Below are 17,362 nucleotides of genomic sequence, written 5' to 3' on the forward strand. Positions count from 1 at the left end.
TTTTGGTATTGGTTGACATATTTTACACATGGAATATGGAAGGCAGGGTCTAATCTAAGAGGCAGAGCTACCTGGCTACACCTGTGAACAGGCAGGTCAGCTTCAGGGGGAGATGGAGACAGCCTGTTGTTCCTTTAGACTCTTGTCCGTGGCCATGGAGCTGCTACATGGAGGGCATTTTTAGGATATGTTTGTAGGGTGGATTTCTAATTGTATGAGGCTGGTAAATATGTCCATGGCTATGTAGGTCTCGGAGAGGTAGGTTGTACTTGCCTGATCTTTGGAAGATCGGGAGTGGATCAGAGCAGGTGAAGTGGCACTATCGAGCACCTGCCAGCCAGCCTTGTGGTATTCCAACTAGACCCCTGTCTGCAGGACACTGTTGCTTTGTCTCTTTCTTCTGTTTCTTTCCTGGCTGTGTCTGCTACAGCAAGTCTCAGTGAATTAATAATTGGTAGTACTATGATGCCGCCATCCGCGGCGGGTCCTCAAAGTGCAGCAACAATCGACGAGAGGGGGTAGGGAACTGAACGCACCAAGGTATGGGATCAGAAGGGCACAAGCAACTGATGGTTGCAAGGCAAGTTTAATAACAAAGCATAGCCATCTATATACCTCTAAAGCAGGGAATTTGCTTAGTCACGCCTTATCAGCATCAGCTGGTTGATTGGCTTCTCGTCTTAGTCACGCCTTATCGGCATCAGCTGGTTGATTGGCTTCTCGGCTTCTCCCTCAAAGGCACCAATTTCCCCTCCAAGGTTGCTTTTCCTAGCTTTAGGGAACAACCAGGGACTCCCAGTAACTGAGCAGGTCCCTGGAGCGATTTGGCCAAAGGCCATCTCCTTTTTTACGTTCATACCATAAAGTCCAGGATGCATACCAAGGAGAGTACAATCGGTCCCTGAGGCTTATGATGGTCTTAATGGCTCCTTCCTCAGAGGGCAATGCTCGCCACACTATGATCTGAATATTAGGCAGATGGAGAATTGCTTAAGATTTAAAAAATCTGTATTTAGGATTGTCGAATATATAAATACCAATTCCAGAGTATCAGAGGTCAACTTTAATGTGAATATTTATAGAACCAGTAGATTAATGAGAAGTTTTTTGAAGTAGCAGAAGATTTTGATTCAGAATCATTTGATAGTGATGTATAAAAATTTAAATATAGACCTTTTCCCCCAAAATTGGGGTTTTTCCCTTTCTTTTCTCAGTCCTCCTCATCTCCTTCCAGCTTCCCCACATTCCCAAAGCTTCTAGGAAGCCATTTATATTCTTTCCCCAAGCATTAACTCATCACTGCTTTTTGGCACATGGTGTCTTTGTTGATGAATATTTACTTTTTTTCAGGTGATTCAGGAAAGGCCATTTCTGAAAATGTAAATGTTTGATAATGATCAAGTAAGGAATAAAGATGAGATGAAAGCCTTTTATTATTGCCTCATGTTGGAACTTGTGATAACCTGAACAGTCTGTACTCTTTAATCTCCAGAGTTAAGAATAATGGTTTCTGTGTTTTGGTTTTGCTCTGGTTATTTAAACAACTCTGTGGTAACAAGATGCCCTTTTCTTGCATCAGGAATCTTCTTGTTATACCTTATTATACCACTCTACCTTTTGTTAACAATGCATCTCTCCTCTAGCCTGTGAGTACTGGAGCTTACATGGAAGTGGGGAGAAGGGAATAAATATTTCCTGATGGCTTACTCTGTTTGCCAGGATTAGGGCTTGGTTCTTTATACGTGTTACCTCATTTATTCTTCAAACAAGTCTAGGTAGATAGTATTATTCTTATCTTTTTAGTACAGAACTAGAATCTCAAGAGAAATTAACAAATTTGCCCAGGGACACAGAGCTAGCAGTTACATTCAAGATTTGAACCAACACCTAACTCCAGAGTCCATGTTTTTTTGTCACACTGACTACGCTAGGGATATAGGGTCCCAGGATCACCATAAGGAGGAAGTCCAGAGTAAATTCCAGGACGTTCTTTGTCTTCTTCTATTCTAGATTGCTCCATTATTTCTATTTAGGTGAAATCAGCTTAACATGAACATAATAGATTGTCTTGACAGGAGAAATAAAAGAGAGCATTGTTATGTTTTAGGTTGTCATAGGAGAGGGGATCTAGAGGAGGATAGGATGAAAATAAGAAAGAGCATTCCTTCTACTTTTTTTGTGGTGTTGGAAGCAAAGGGAAATTGACTATTCATGTAGATGTACATGTGAACCTCAAAGAAGTTTTAGCTTTGATCAGGAAGGCTATGGTAAGCTGTCTGTCTCCTTGGGTCCTAGCCCAGCTACCAAGGAAATCATCTACTTGATGCATTAGATAAATAAGAAAAGTTTCCAGAAGAGTCGAATCAAATTCTGAAAGGAAGAAAGCAACCAGATGAAGGAAAAGATGAAGCTCTGTGAACACTGGCCCAGGGATGGGTTCATGAGGCTCCTTTCTTTGAATGGGGCCATAGCAGATATTCAATTCAGCAGTTATTTAATTGTGCTGCTACAAAGTGCCCAGGCCTGTGTAAGACACTCTGTAGAGCTAAGAGTAAAGCCTTGGGTTGGGAAATTCATAGGCTGATGGGAACAAAATAAAGACAGATACCTGCACTATCAAGTGGAGTAGGGGCTATAGGGAAAAAGCCGATTCAGTGGAGAAAATCAGACAGACTTGGGTTTTATTCTGGTCCATCATTAAGATGCTTTGTGACCCTGAGCAAGGTAACTTATGACTTCTGGGACTCAGTTTCTTCATCCCTAAAATGAGTACCTTGAAGGGATATTATAGTGGCAGGAGATGTATGTAAAATGCCTGGCATGTAGTAGACTTTAATAAATGGTCACAATTTGATTATTTAGTACCCTGAATGCCTGATCTTGCTTCCTTATTTGCAGGAGCTATGCAGCTTTTACCCTCCTGGGACTGGGATGCCAAAGTCCAGAGGAGAATAGAACTAATTTCAAATAAGCAGCAAGTTTATGAATCAGGTGGTCAGGTAGAAGGTGGGGGCCAAATCCAGGATGGAGACATCCGAAAGAGTGTAGGCTAGGCTGCCAGCTGGAGACCCTAAGGAGTCACAGGTGGCAGGCTTGGCAGCAGAGCTGCTCAGGGCAGTTTAGCATGTCAGCTCTTTAAGCTCCTCCAGCTTGCTTTCAGTTTAGTGATTGGGGCAGGAGGCTATGTAGTCTAGGTGAGAGTAGACGAGAATCATCACTGTCGCAAAAGAATGAACCCTCCTGCCGTTAGGTGTGGTAGACAAGTGTGAGAGGTAGCAGCAACCAGCTCAGAGTCTGAGGGCTCAGATGACAGGTTCTCCACTGTGAACTTGATTCTAGTCGGAGAGAAACCAACTCTGTGAATCTCCCCAGGGTCTGCATGTTTACTTACTTATTGGGATGTTTTTTACTCTTATTAAAAATAATATTTTTTTGTCTTGAATGATTATTTTTGAAAATGCACAAAATACATATAGAAATCACCTATAACCTTACCGTCCAGATGTAACCATTTTTTAAAAATAAAATTATTTTCTTTATTTTGGGGTGCTTTGGGTCTTTGTTGCTGTGCGCCGGCTTTCTCTAGTTACAGAGAGCATGGGCTACTCTTCGTTGCGGTCCGCAGGCTTCTCATTGCGGTGGCTTCTCGTTGCGGAGCACAGGCTCTAGGCGCACAGGCTTCAGTAGTTGTGACACCTGGGCTCAGTATTTGTGGCTCACGCGCTCTAGAGCACAGGCTTAGTTGCTCTGCGGTGTGTGGGATCTTCCCAGACCAGGGCTCGAACCCGTGTCCCCTGCATTGGCAGGCGGATTCTCAACCACTGCAGCACCAGGGAAGCCCCCAGATGTAACCATTGTTAATATTCTTGTTGTGTTCCTTTCAGACATTTTTCTATCATATTCGTGTTCATTTAAATAAAATGGGGTTGGACAATACTTAATATTTTGTAAGATTACAAAATACTGTCATTGCCAGTTTTTCTTTTATATTATTTAAATGGATGCATAGTATTGTATGAATTTATATAATTCCCTGTTGTGGGAAATTTATCCTTTAGCTAATTTTCTGCAATTATAGAGTTTTTGGTAAATACTTTGTCAATAAGTCTATGAAGATGTATACAATTCATCCATGAAATGGATTGCTAGGTCAAAGGATAAGCAGAATTCTAAGGTTTTTATTTCAACAAATTGTCATGCAGAAAAGCTTTATAAAATTGGCACTCCTGATGGCAAGTATGTGCAAACATTCATTTTCCCAAAGCATCAACAGCAGTGGATGATATCATGATGAGGGAAATGTCTCTAGTTTGGTAGATGAAAATGCTGTATGTTTTAGTTTTATGTGCTGTTGATTTGTAAAGGTAGCTCCAGTGCTCACACCAGTCTCCCTTACATTTGCCATTCCTTCCTTCTTCTCTGATGGTGGTTTTCTATTTTGCAGCATTGCTGGGAGCCTGGTATATTCCTACATTACTTTCTCTGAAGAGCAGCTGAGCAAACAGTCAGAGGCCAGTAACAAGCTGGACATTAAGGGGAAAGGAGCAGTATGACCAGAGGATTGCATCAACTACATAGGCCCAAGTTTTTGATCAACTCGGAACACTGGCAATTCTTATACAGATTCTGAGGTGTCTTGATTATGGAGAAAATACCATTCCTTTGCACTTGTACAATCTGAGGATTGATTGCTGCCTTTTAAAATTTTATGAGAGAAACTTATAATTGACTCTTTAAAATATGCCATTTGAATTAATTTATATCAGACTGGAAAATGTACTGGGCTTTTTAATTTATTTTTCTTCTATGCCAACAGTGAAACATCATTGTTTTGAAAATATTTTATTCCATAGTTTGATATCCAGGTGTCCCTGAGAGCTGCGTATATGAAGCACTCCACCTGGAGCCTCATCATTCACATCGTTGCCACGTCTGGAGGCACTTTAGCCTTCCTCTGCTGGAAATGCAGCCAAGGATCTTAAACTTCTCTTCTTTGAATTTTCTTTCTTAACAATTGCATTTTCTTCATAAGGATGTCATCACTGCTTTTGCCAAAGATGACATCTTTGGCACTAAAGAAATGTGTGCGGCTTTGAAGTGTATTGGTTTCCACGTTGGCTTCCCTAAGAACTCATGGGATGAACAGAGTGCTTTCCTTGAAAATATCCTATTCCCTCTTTGTTGTGTGGGATGAGGGTAATGAAGGGACGGAGGAAGTAGGCCTTTTCCTCATTTATTCGTCTGTCTCTGATTCATTCATTCAACTAAAATGTATTGAGTATGTAGTGTGTGCCAGGCATTGTGCTAAGTGCTGGGGGTAAAGGGATGTTTTGGAGGTAGTTGCCTTGATCTCCACTCCTGCTATAGTGACTGAGGGTTAGACAGAGAACTTAGCTCTGTTGATTTATTTAGAAGACGTTTTGACTATGAACAAGTCATGGAAATTTTTTCAGCTCTCAGAAACTGCAGATATGTAAGTAGGGTTGGAAGCACGTGTCTACCAGCCCCACGGCGATGTAAAACCACATGCTACAGTGTATGTCAGATGTATGTGAAAAGCTGCAATTGTAAACCATGCAACTCGGCCTTTCTTCTCTGAGTGAGAATGGCATGCAGGGAAGGTGACCATCATCTGTTTCCCCATGCTTCCCACCTCTGGGTTTGGTTGCTACTCTTTTTACTCGTCCTTGAATCAATATGACTACGTCTTATATTTTTGAGTGTATGGTTTGAGGAGAAAGGCTGGTTAGATGTTTCTACATTGTCGAGGCTTGGACTGTCTCTGGCAGTGTCAGTGTTAGAGCCATCACCTTCCTTCCCGCTTCAATGGCACAAGCATACCTATTTCCTTTGGACGCTCCCACCTACATCCCACGTCCCTTGGTCACTTGATGAGCATGCCTGCTTCTCTCAAGACCAGTGCTGCATCCTGGAGAGCAGCTGTGGATGGGCATGCCTGAATTGCCTCTTTGGGTGGGTCAGTTGTTAACTCAAACACAGTAGTGTGACTTGGCTTAGAGACATCCATACTTTGGAGATGAGTGTTTGCTCAGGCCACTGTGCAATCATTGTGTAAGAGGCTGGGTACCTTTGTGTTGGCGTACAGTCTGCCTTCCATTTCATTACGTTTGCAATCTACTGGCCTTTGTTGACCTAAACAGTTAGTATTTTGGTGCCTCAACAGGGGACCTGGAAGGTTTTGATTTTTTTTTTTACTTTTGAAGAAGTATTATATTGAGGTCATTTCACATTCATATCTTTTCCTTATTTTGTCTTTATCGAAGCCTGGCCCGTGGTGCTGGGTCCCTAGGATTAGCCTCATGGCCAACTCGCAACCAGATAAGGGGTCCTAAGGCTCACTTTTTTCCAGTATTATGTGAGCTGAGAAAATTTAAGTGGGAGAATAGGATATTATCTTGTGCAAGGTATCTTATTGTCCCTGTTTTATTGATAAGAAAACAAGACTCAGAGAAAGTTAGGTAACTTGCTAGTAAGTCACAACTCCTGTGTTTTCCACTGAACCACGCTGCCAATGATAACCTCCCTTCTCCTCTGAGGGAGTGAGGAAATGGGGCTGCCAGCTAAGCTAGCTTGAGCTCTTTCAGGGAGGCAATCTGTTGATTGAATTTGGAGTCAGAGAGGAATAGGCTTTGCGAATCAGGGAGAATGATGGGTCAGTCTACATGCCTGAGCTTCTGTCTCACTTCCAGGCTGGCCTCGGTTGACACGCACTTCTGGCTGTGAATCTTGCTGCCACTGCCTGGTTTTGCCACTGGAGACAGTGGGAAGTTGTGGGAGCTAATTTTAGCAGTTCTGTTCCTTCTTCTGTCAGCCACATGGAGGAGGGAACTTTGATGTTAGAAATAGTTTGTGTGCATTTAGAGGTGTTGGACTAAAACCCCACCAGGGGTTGAACTGCTTCTTGGGGATCAGGTTCCCTTGAAGATCTGTCATCTCTCCAGGTTTATTTGAGGAAATCATGGATAGTTACAACTTCACTAGATGTACATGACCTCAGGGCTCCTGGCCTATGCTGAACTTTCTGGATGACTAGAAGCAGTAGTTTACAGCTTCTGCTCTATCCATGTTGATTGCTGGATGCCCCCTTCAACTGCCACCAACATTTCAAGATAAGAGAAAGAAGCCTGGGGAAGTTGGAGATTGAATAGACTGGCCAACCATTTTTGAAGTTTGTTTTCAATTACGTGCAGGCTTGGTTATGGCACACACAAAGAGGTTTACCTGGTATTCCAGCATCTTATACGGCAAAAGTTCTTTGACCTGTTAACTACCTCTCGGAAGAAAGAGAGACAGTATAGAGTTAAATGCTTAAATTTGCCCTTTGAGACAGATGAGCTGTGGTGAGAATTTTGAAAACACATTAGTGCCTAGTGGCTCCTCTTCTTGAGTCAATGACAGTGATGTTGTCTTTGGCCAGTCTGTTTTTCAGGCAGTGCCACATTGATTTGAATAACCCTGGTTGGCCAGGCTACACATTGCTAACATGTCAGGTGATTTTTAATACCCTTATATGGCAGTTGACTGTATGAGTCAGTCATTTGTAGGATCCAACTTGCACGCAGGTTAAGAAAGAAAAGTATGTTTGCAAGTTTGTTTTTTGTAGTCCTAGTGTATCAGGAATGCATGGTAAGTTCACATCAGTAACGCTGATGTAGGATCTTCGTGGTTTGGGATGGAACCCAGGATTTTGGGAGGGCCTGCCTTTGCTTTCATTATTATGGCGTCATTCAGTGAGCAAAGATTGACTGTTTTTTTTCCAGGCATTATGCTAAGCTCTGGGGCATTTGAGATGAAGAGGGCAGGGTTCTTGTTCTCAAGGAATGTGTAGTTCTTTAGCCAGACCCTGATTGAGAGAAAGAAGCAGATGAAAGGAGTCAGTGATTTATGAGTAAAAGCTGCCTGCACAATTGTCAGCACCACTGATCAGGGGTGTCCCACCCACAGAGCTGAATGAAGCACTTTTTTAATCTAAGAGGAGTTATAACTCCTGCTAGTCCCGCAGCTCTGAGATGCGTGCCAGGCCATTAGAATTCTGTGAATAGCCTGGGTCCCTCCTCCCTGTCCTGCATGTATTCTTGCTTCCTCACACCTGTAGCTATGTACTACTGGTCCTCCTTATGAACAAGGCTGTCATTGATTTTTTTTCCCTCCCTGAGGGGAAAAAAATATTCAGAATAAATGAGATAACAGATGCAAACTACTCAGCACAATGCCTCCTACATATTAGGCACTCAGCACATGTTGTTATTGTCATTATTTCATGGTAAGACTATAGGCAAAGATTAAGATTCTTAATTTGTGCTCCTTAAATGCTAGAGGCTGGGCAGTGTATTTCTTTTAAAATGTGACCCTATACTTCGTTGCCTCTAGAATGCTTAGTTTTAAAGAACAGTTTCTGCTCACGGCTAAAGAATGGTTTCTGCTCACGGCCGTCTTTTATTAAATACCTACTAGATATAATTGTGGATATTATGTGATGCAGGTGAATCCATCTGTTTTAAAAAAATGAGAGATTACTTTCGTATTTTGGTAAATTTAAAAAAAAAGAAAAATTATTTTCGACCTTAGAGGAAGATAATTACACTTCAGAATGGTGATTCCGTTAAAACTTCCCCAGTTTGTCACCTTAAAGGTGGCGCCTGTATAGGTCAGATGTTCCTTCTTCCTTTCTCCGAGTTAAATGCATCAACTTCACGCTGTCTCTGTGTGCAGGCTTTTGTCAGTTGGTATTTGTGAACCTCTGGCACCATTGCTGTTTTCTAAACCTACCTTCTAGTTCTTACTGTTAGGATGCCACTTCATCATGGTATGAGGAGGTATTCTATGGTGGGTTTTTTTTTAAGCTTGCTTTTTTGAAAATACTTTTTAAAAAGAAATCTGCTTAGAGTTTTTGTCTCACAGAAATGTTTTTAGAGATTATTTTGTTCATAAGTGTTTCTTTCTCATGCTGATGATCAACTGAGTTTGTCTACAAATGTTGGCCTATCACAGTATTTTTTCAAGACAGATTCTATTTAACCAAATGACCATTTTAGTGTTTTTAAAAGGTACTGAGGATTGAGATATGTAAATCAGGTGACATAATATGAAAATTATGTGCCTAAATATTTTTGTAAAGGTGTCAAATAAATACTTTTTCTTCAACACATGTATTAAAATTTCTTTCTAAGTGCCTACAAAGACAGTCAAGAGCCATACGTATGCCTGAATTTAAGAGGATGGCATCCAAGTTAGTTAACTGAGACCCAGTAATAGAGAAAATACTGTTTGCCATTGTGATATTATGATTTATAATAAATATACATTTGGTCTTTGTCCCCGTTCCTGGCACACAGCTCCTAAAACCCTTCTAATTTTCTACAAGAGCTATAGGAACATCTTTTGTTACAGTATTTAGTATTGTTTCCAGTTCCTGAAATAGCTCCAGAGCCATAACAGTGAAATGGGTGTCTTTCCTTAGCATCTTTCAGCCATACCTGAGTTTACGTTAATCAGGTGACTTTTGGAAACTCCCTAAGGCTGGGAGCTGATTGCCCGGGGAACCAACTGAATGATTTATATCGGAACTTTGAACCTCCACACAACCCGCCCCCTCCAAGTGGACGGAGGAGGGGCAGGAGGTTAAATCAATCACTAACGGCCAGTTATGTAGTCAATCATGTCAACATAATGAAGCCTACATGAAAATAATAATCATCTGGACAGCTTGCAGATTATCGAACATGCGTAAGTGCTGGGATGAGGAGGCTTCTGGAGGGGGCGTGCAATCCCGGCACCCCTCCCCGCGCGCCTTGCCCCCTGCACCTCTTCCATCTGCTCTTCCTGATTTGTATCCTTTTGTAATAAACTGGTAGTTTAGTAAGTAAATTGGTTTCCTGAGTTCTGTGAGCCACTGTAACAGATTAATCCAGTGTGAGGAGAGGGTGTGATATATCGCTGTTTGTTCAGAAGCACAGGTGACAATCTGGATTTGTGATTTGTGTTGGAAATGGGTTGGGGAACAGTCTTGTGAGACTGAGCCCTTAGCCTGCAGGATCTGATGCTAACTCCGGGTACATGGTGTCAGAAGTGAATTACAGTGCACACAACCTGTGTAGCAGACTGGCTTGGTAGGGAAAAAAACACACATTTGGTGACCAGAAATACTGTGAGGAGAGCATTGAGAAGAAGACCCAGGGGCAGTTTTTCCTTTATAACCATTCAATGCTTTGCATGAATAGCACATATGACCAGAATATCCAGTGTCTTTGGTGTACTTGTGGTAAGCTGAAAGGAAAAAAATGCTGATAACCTCGCTGCTTTTAAAATATTTCATCTGCTTAATCGTGTTTAAGACTCTGGGTAGCTTTATTAGGAAATAACCCCAAAATTAAACATGCTCATCAGGAAGCATTTTTTTGGTACTGGCACACTCAACAGAGGTAGAAGTATATTAAGGCATTAAAAAAAAAGTGGTAAAACATAACATAAAATTTACTATCCTAATACTTTTGAAGTGTACAATTCAGTTGTATTATGTATATTCACATTGTTGTGCAATCAGTCTCCAGAACTTTTTCATCTTGTAAAACTGAAATCCATACCCGTTAAAGAGCTCTCCATTTCCCCCTTCCCTCTAGTCCCTGGCAGCTACCATTCTACTTTGTCTCTCTGAATTTGACTACACAAGATAACTCATATTAGTGAAATCATACAGTATTTGTCATTTTGTGATTGTCTTATTTCACTTAATGTCCTTGAGGTTCATCTGTGTTGTAGCACGTGTCAGAATTTTTTTTGAGGCTGAATAATTTTCCATTGTATGTATATACCATCTTTTGTTTATCCGTTCATTCACTGACCAACACTGGTTTCTTCCACCTTGTGGCTATTCTGAATAATACTGCCAAACAAGCCAAGCTGTCACTTTGGGTTGCTCTAACAAACTGCCATAGACTGGGTAAACAACAAACATTTTTTTCTCACAGTTCTGAGGCTGGGATGTCCAAGATCAAAATACCAGCAGATCTGGCATCTGGCAAGAGCCCACCTCCTGGTTTGCAGATGTCCATCTTCTCATATCCTCACATGGTGGAGAGCAGAGAGGAAGCAAGCTGTTTTGATTTTCCTTAAAAGTGCTCTAATCCTGAGGGTCTCCACCTTCATCACCTAATTACCTCCCAAAGGCCCCCATCTCCAAATACCGTCTTATTGGGGATCGGGGTTTCAACATATAAATTGGGGGAGGGGGATGGGACAAAATCTATAGGAGTGGGTGTGCGAATATGCTTTTGATACTGTTTTGGAGTTGCTAGGTCATATAATAATTCTATTTTTAATTTTTTGAGGAGTTGCCATACTGTTGTCCATTGTGGCTGTGCTATTTTACATTCCCACCAATAGTGCACAAGGGTTCCAATTTCAACACATTTTATTTTCTGTTTTATTGATGGTAGCCATCCTACTGGGTGTGAGGTGATATGTTACTGTGACTTGTATTTTCCTAATGATTAATGAGCTTTTTTTTCATATATTCGTTGGCCACTTAATATACTTTCTTTGGAGAAATGTCTATTCAAGTCCACTTTTTTTAAATTGGATTTTTTTATTTTTGAATTTTAGGCATTTCTTCATAAATATCCTGAATTTTAACCCCTTATCAAATATATTATCTGCAAATATTTTCTTCCATTCTGGAGGCTGCCTTTTGATTCTTGTTGACTGGTGTCCTTTGATGTAGTTTTAAATTTTGATGTAGTGCAATTTGTCTATTTTTACTTTTGTTGACTATGCTTTTGGTGTCATATCCAAGAGATAACTGCCAAATCCATTGTCATGAAGGCTTTCATCTACATTTTCTTCTAAGAGTTTTATAATTTTAAGTCTTGGATCTGTTTTTAGTTAGTTTTTGTGTATGGTTCAAGGTAAGAGTCCATCTATTTTTTTTTTTTTTGTGTGTGTGTGTGTGTGTTACGCGGGCCTCTCACTGTTGTGGCCTCTCCCGTTGCGGGGCACAGGCTCCGGACGCGCAGGCTCAGCGGCCATGGCTCACGGGCCCAGCCGCTCCGCGGCATGTGGGATCTTCCCGGACCGGGGCACGAACCCGTATCCCCTGCATCGGCAGGCGGATTCTCAACCACTGCGCCACCAGGGAAGCCCTATTTTTTTTTTTTTTTTCCATGTGAATATCCAGCTTTTCTGGCACCAGTTGTTGAAGAGACTGTCCTTAAGGCATGTGTTTTAATCAACTTTTAAATATCATCTTTGAGTTTTTTTCTTTCTGATTTGTGAGATATATGCTCTTTCACGCAGCCCCTTGCTGGTTTATCGTCTCGCTTGGCTTCCGCACACAGGGCCGTCAGTTACTGGGGAGCAGCAAAGAAGCACTGTCCAGAGGAGCAGAGCGCAGAGCTGGGGACTTGGTGTATCCACAGCAGGTAAGCGGTGACCACGTGCCCCCAGGACTTCTTCTCTGCAACTCTCACCACATCTGTTTGTTCATCCATCCGTCGAGCTCACTGAGGCCAGCGCACAGCCTCTAGCAGAGGCCTGGCACGACCTTGTTTTTTACAGGTGAAGCTGAGGGAGGTACAGCCGTGCACTGTGGTTGTGGAACCCACGGTCCAATCCTGATCAGTCTTTGCTCTTCCCCACCGCACTAGATTCTTGTTTCTCCTCGTCTGCTTGTAATATACTTGGTGGTACCAAGCTCATCACCACCATATGCCTATCAGTTGGCATTCTTCATTCAGAGTTCACACACAGTGGACTTAAAGCTGACAGGAGCTGGTGGCTGGTTGAGCCTGAGAAGCCAAAGCAGCCATGCTTTTCAGTTGTGCTGATGGTGCCCTCTTGTGGCCACAGCTACCACTGGGGGAATCTATGATGGAAAGCAATTTGCCTTCCAAGGAGAAAAGCACTATGATTGACTTATTTATGCTTACTACATGCTTTTACAGAGTTAGGCCTCTATCATGCGTTTTCATGGGACAATATCGTTGTACAAATGGTGGCTTAAATAAGGCTGAGGGATTTGTCCCTCAGCTGATCAACTGAAATCTGGACTTTGATTCCCAAACCTTTTTTCCAAAGAATTCCAGATAACATTCCTGCGTTAGGAGAATGCAGTAGGAGAGTTTCACCAGAGCGCCTCATCATGTCTGCTTATCCTTCAGGTAACTTATTTTTTTCAGTGGATATTTTTGAGGCCAATATCTACACATGATGACAGAATCATGAAATTATCTGAGCTATATGTAAGAATCTATGGGAGGAAGAATGCCATTCTACCTGGGAATGGTAGGAAAAATTTCTTGGGAGAAACAGCATTTGAGCTGATTCTTGGGGGACAGCTAGGATTCAACCGAGAAGCTATTGGAGGGACAGGCCCCCAGCATTCCAGGGCCACTGTATCTGTTTCTGTCTGGAATGCATTCCACCCCCCCCCCATGTCTTTACAGCACATGCCCCCATCTCTGTGGGCCTTCCTTGGCCAGCTGATCTGAAATGGTACCCCACCATACTCCCTGTCCCCTTCCATGCATTATCTCCACAGCACTTGTCTCCTCTCATCAATTTAAGCTTAATGAAAGCAGAGATGTTGGTCTGTTTGGTTTGCTGTTGTGTCCCCGGCACATAGAAGAGTGCTGGGTAACGTTGTAGGGACACAGTATTTCCTGACTTGAATACCTCTAGACTAAGAGTAGCCAATTAATAGCTACATTTTTTGAGCACAGCAAGGCAGAAACATAGCCTCTTCTTCATTTCAGAAAGATTATGCCAGCTACAGTATTTGGATTGTATACTGTAGACTGACAAATTCAAATCTAACAGGGCCCAGGCAGGAAAGTGGTGTGAATCTGAAAGAATGCAATCAATACATACGACAGTGAGTGGTAGGGCTTATGGTACCTACTTGCTTAAAGGCATTTGAATTCAAACAAATCTGCCAGCCAGGTTTGGCCCACTGGCTACCACTGTGCCTAAATCAAGGAACTGCTATAGATCAGATTTGCACTATAACAAGATCTCTGAGGTTGCTGTGCAGATTACTGTCAGGTGGTGGTCAGAGAAGGGTGGGACTGTACAGGTAAGTACATCAGGTAGGGAAGGATGCACAGTCCTGGTGAGAAATGATGGGGTCCTAACGTGGTTGGGAAAGCATGGCAGAGAAGCAGGATTTGAGTTATTTTAGGAGGTAGAATTAATAGGTGATGATGAAATCTGTTTCTATTTTTTTGTTTATAAGTAAAACTGTGGTGAATTTTTTTTTTTTTTGGCCGAAATCTAATGTCTTCAGGAGACCAAACATGAACATTTTTAAGGTATTTATCTTAGGTTTCCAAGTGTTTTCCGAAAAGGTAAATTTGAAGTGTAGCCATGGGAACAGAGTACATCCGCTACCCACAGTAAAAAGTTTACTGAGCATTTGCTACATGCTAGGGAGGCATTTCTTCTTGGCACCTTACATATAAGTACATTTGAATCCTCTAACCTGTCCTTTAATAGAAGTCCTATTATTAAGTTTATTTTAGAGGTGAGGAAACAGGCACAGGAAGGTCCCATTGTTGGACAGTGGTAATTGTGAGAAATTCTTTGCTTTACAGAATATAAATTTGCCTTCCTGTAAGGCCTACCTTTGGCTCTGAGTTCTTGGAGCTACAGTACGGTGTAATGTTTGCGTGTGGGGGAAATGTCAAATTATTCTTTTAAATCAAATTACATGAGTCCCCATCTTGCCACTTGGCAGGATATTCAATCTCAGTCCTTCTCTAAGGTTAGACAAGATTGACGGGAGAGTCATCTGGTGCCTAGAATATAGAAGGGGGACATTCTTGTTTTCAGCCCCTCGTGGTCACTGCTGAACTCATCTTAATGACTAACTCTAAGGTGTCCTTTGAAGGCAGGTGGCACCACAGATTCCAGACTTCGGCACGGTGATATTTTCTCCTCCTGGAAGTTCCAGTGCCATGAGTGCAGCCTGTCCACCCCATGCAGCCATTCCTTTGATGTCTTACTCAACAAGATTTGCATTCCAGCTTTTCCCAGAGCCTACCGACCATCTTTTCAATTTGGGGACTTTCTCCTTTTCAAAACTGACTTGTGAGAAACAGGCTAGGAGAAAATGCTGTTTGCAAGCAACATCTGCTTTTTACCCCAGAACACACATCTTCCCTGAACGCAAAGATCTAACTTGGAAAAACAAAGTGAACAAAATCCAAATGATTGGAAAGGTTAAGTCTTTCAACTTCTCAAGGTGGCTTAGTTTCCCCATTTGTAAGTTGGGGGAAATATCGTTGTGAGATTGGTTTATGAGTGTTTAGCCCAGTGCATGTAACGGCAATCACTCAATAATGGTACATGTTATTATTTGCAATAGGCTTGTTTTAGCTGCCTGATGACCCTTCGTCTGTGATCGGCACATACTCCTTTTGAGGGAATGGCTCTTCCCCAACTGTCCTAGACAAATGAATCCAAAAGGAGCTCCCACCTTATGAGCTGGCTAAAGGATGGCTAATAGTATTCACTTCCCTGGCCATAGGGACTGATTGGCCTAGGGTTGAGCCCATGGCCCTAGAGTGTCATGAAAGAGAGAGACAGAGGGATCTGATCTTGTCTAAGCAGCTCAGTCTAAGGCTGTTGAACTTTGGACAAGTCATTTCTCCATTTTGGGCCTTAGGTTTTCCCTTCTATAAAATCAGAGGACTGAGTGGGAGGTTCCAGAAGGGTTACATCTGGGCTCTGGCAGGTTCCCCTCACCCACTTGCTGCTTCATGTACAGACTTCTGGGCTCTGCAGAAGGACCAGTGTACAGGGTTCTGTTGTAGCTGCTGTACCTAGCAAAGCACACCCTGCTATTTTACTTTTGGCTTCCTGTTTACCTTCCTCTTTGCCAGTTACATAAAAAAGTAAAGGAAATTGGAATCAACTGCCAAGTGACTGCTACCAAATTTGAAGGCTACTGCAAGCTTGTAATTCTGAAATTCACATTGCTCTGAAAACCAAGTTTTTTCTTGAGTTTGTTGGCAAACTCATTTGGCAGCAGTATTTGACCTGAAATTTGTATGAATACGAATACATTTTATTGTGGACGTAAGTGTTTTTACCATAGGTTCTTTACCCTGCCATGGATCTTTTATAGAACAGATGTATTACCTTCCTAAAATCTGAAAAATTCTGGCTATGGGGATTTGGGGTAGGGGATTATAGACCTGTGCTACTACTAGGTCTTTATCTAGTACTTTCTGGGGATAAAAAAAATGTGTGGTTTTATAATCCCTGTGATACTGGCACTGTGGGTATCATGCTTATTCTACAGATGGGCAGTTCAGCTGTTTATTTAGCACAGTATGTATGACAAAAGTAGTGGCCAAATCAAGAGGAGAAATCTTGAAATATGGCTGAATTTAGATAAGTGGGATGTAAAGAGGTGGCATGGTATAGAAAAGGCTGTTTGAATAGGAGGATTCTGAATAAAGTACAGTTGACCCTTGAATAGTGGGAGTGTTAGGGGTGCCTACCCCAGTCCTGTGCAGTCAAAAATCCCAAGTACTGCTATTTCTGCCTCCAAAACAAAGGAATTAGTAAATGACTCACCCAAGGGTAGGAAGCTGAGAGTTTGGATAGAATCAGGACTCAAACCCTAATTCTTTTGATTCCACATATTGTGATCTCCAAACACTAACCTTCCCCCACACTTCAAGATCTGTAAAATGAAAATACAGGTACTATATTTATTGGAAAAAGATACCCACGTATAAGAGGACCCAACACAGTTCAAATCTGTGTTAAGGGTCAACTGTGCATATTTTAGACTATCCCTTGGTTGAAATAGAGGTATAATCAGAGATAAGGAAATCGAGTGGGTCAGTCTTCTGAGAGTGTAGTCAGAAAACAGACATGACCCTTCCTCTCATGAGGCTTACGATCACAAGGGGGTGACAATCCTGCAAAACCAAAATGGCCCCTGTGACTAGTGCTACGTAGAAGACTTAAGTCTTTAGTAAGAGCCAGACCAGTGTAAATCTACCTAGAAATAACTAACATCTTTGGCATATGGCCTTCATTGTTTTTCCTAACTATACATATGCATGAAATATATCCCTTTAACAAAATTGGGGTCATCCTGCTCTTTTCACTTAAAGGTATGACACAGATTGTGGCAGATGAGAGAGCTAAATGAGCTGTTTCATCCTTTTTGGCCGAATATTAGCATTAGCCACTTAGGAGATTTGTAGACACAGCCCAATTGTGTTTATGTTTTTGAAATGCAACTGCCTGTCTGCTAAACAGTGGAGGCAGATGCAGACAGCAATGCAGTAACAAGGCCACATGGCAAAGCAGTTCATGGAGGCGGGAATTC

General features: G+C 41.9%; 1 protein-coding gene across 4 annotated transcripts in view; it reads left to right on the forward strand.

Annotated features, from left to right (window-relative positions):
• The window catches only part of SLC35D1 (solute carrier family 35 member D1), a 64,553-nt gene that overhangs the window by 46,566 nt on the left and 625 nt on the right, over nucleotides 1-17,362 (forward strand). Inside the window, exons 12-13 of one of the 4 annotated variants that reach the window (XM_067006248.1) lie at nucleotides 12,313-12,437; nucleotides 13,093-13,175. In XM_067006248.1, coding sequence (XP_066862349.1) covers nucleotides 12,313-12,437; nucleotides 13,093-13,118 — 151 coding nt within the window. In that variant the 3' untranslated portion in view covers nucleotides 13,119-13,175. Of the gene's footprint in view, nucleotides 1-4,444; nucleotides 9,657-12,312; nucleotides 12,480-13,092; nucleotides 13,176-17,362 lie in introns of those variants that run through there. The other 3 variants (XM_067006242.1, XM_067006255.1, XM_059075706.2) reach the window with 3 other exon arrangements.

This window comes from Kogia breviceps, chromosome 1, assembly GCF_026419965.1.
Source record: "Kogia breviceps isolate mKogBre1 chromosome 1, mKogBre1 haplotype 1, whole genome shotgun sequence".
Taxonomy (NCBI): domain Eukaryota; kingdom Metazoa; phylum Chordata; class Mammalia; order Artiodactyla; family Physeteridae; genus Kogia; species Kogia breviceps.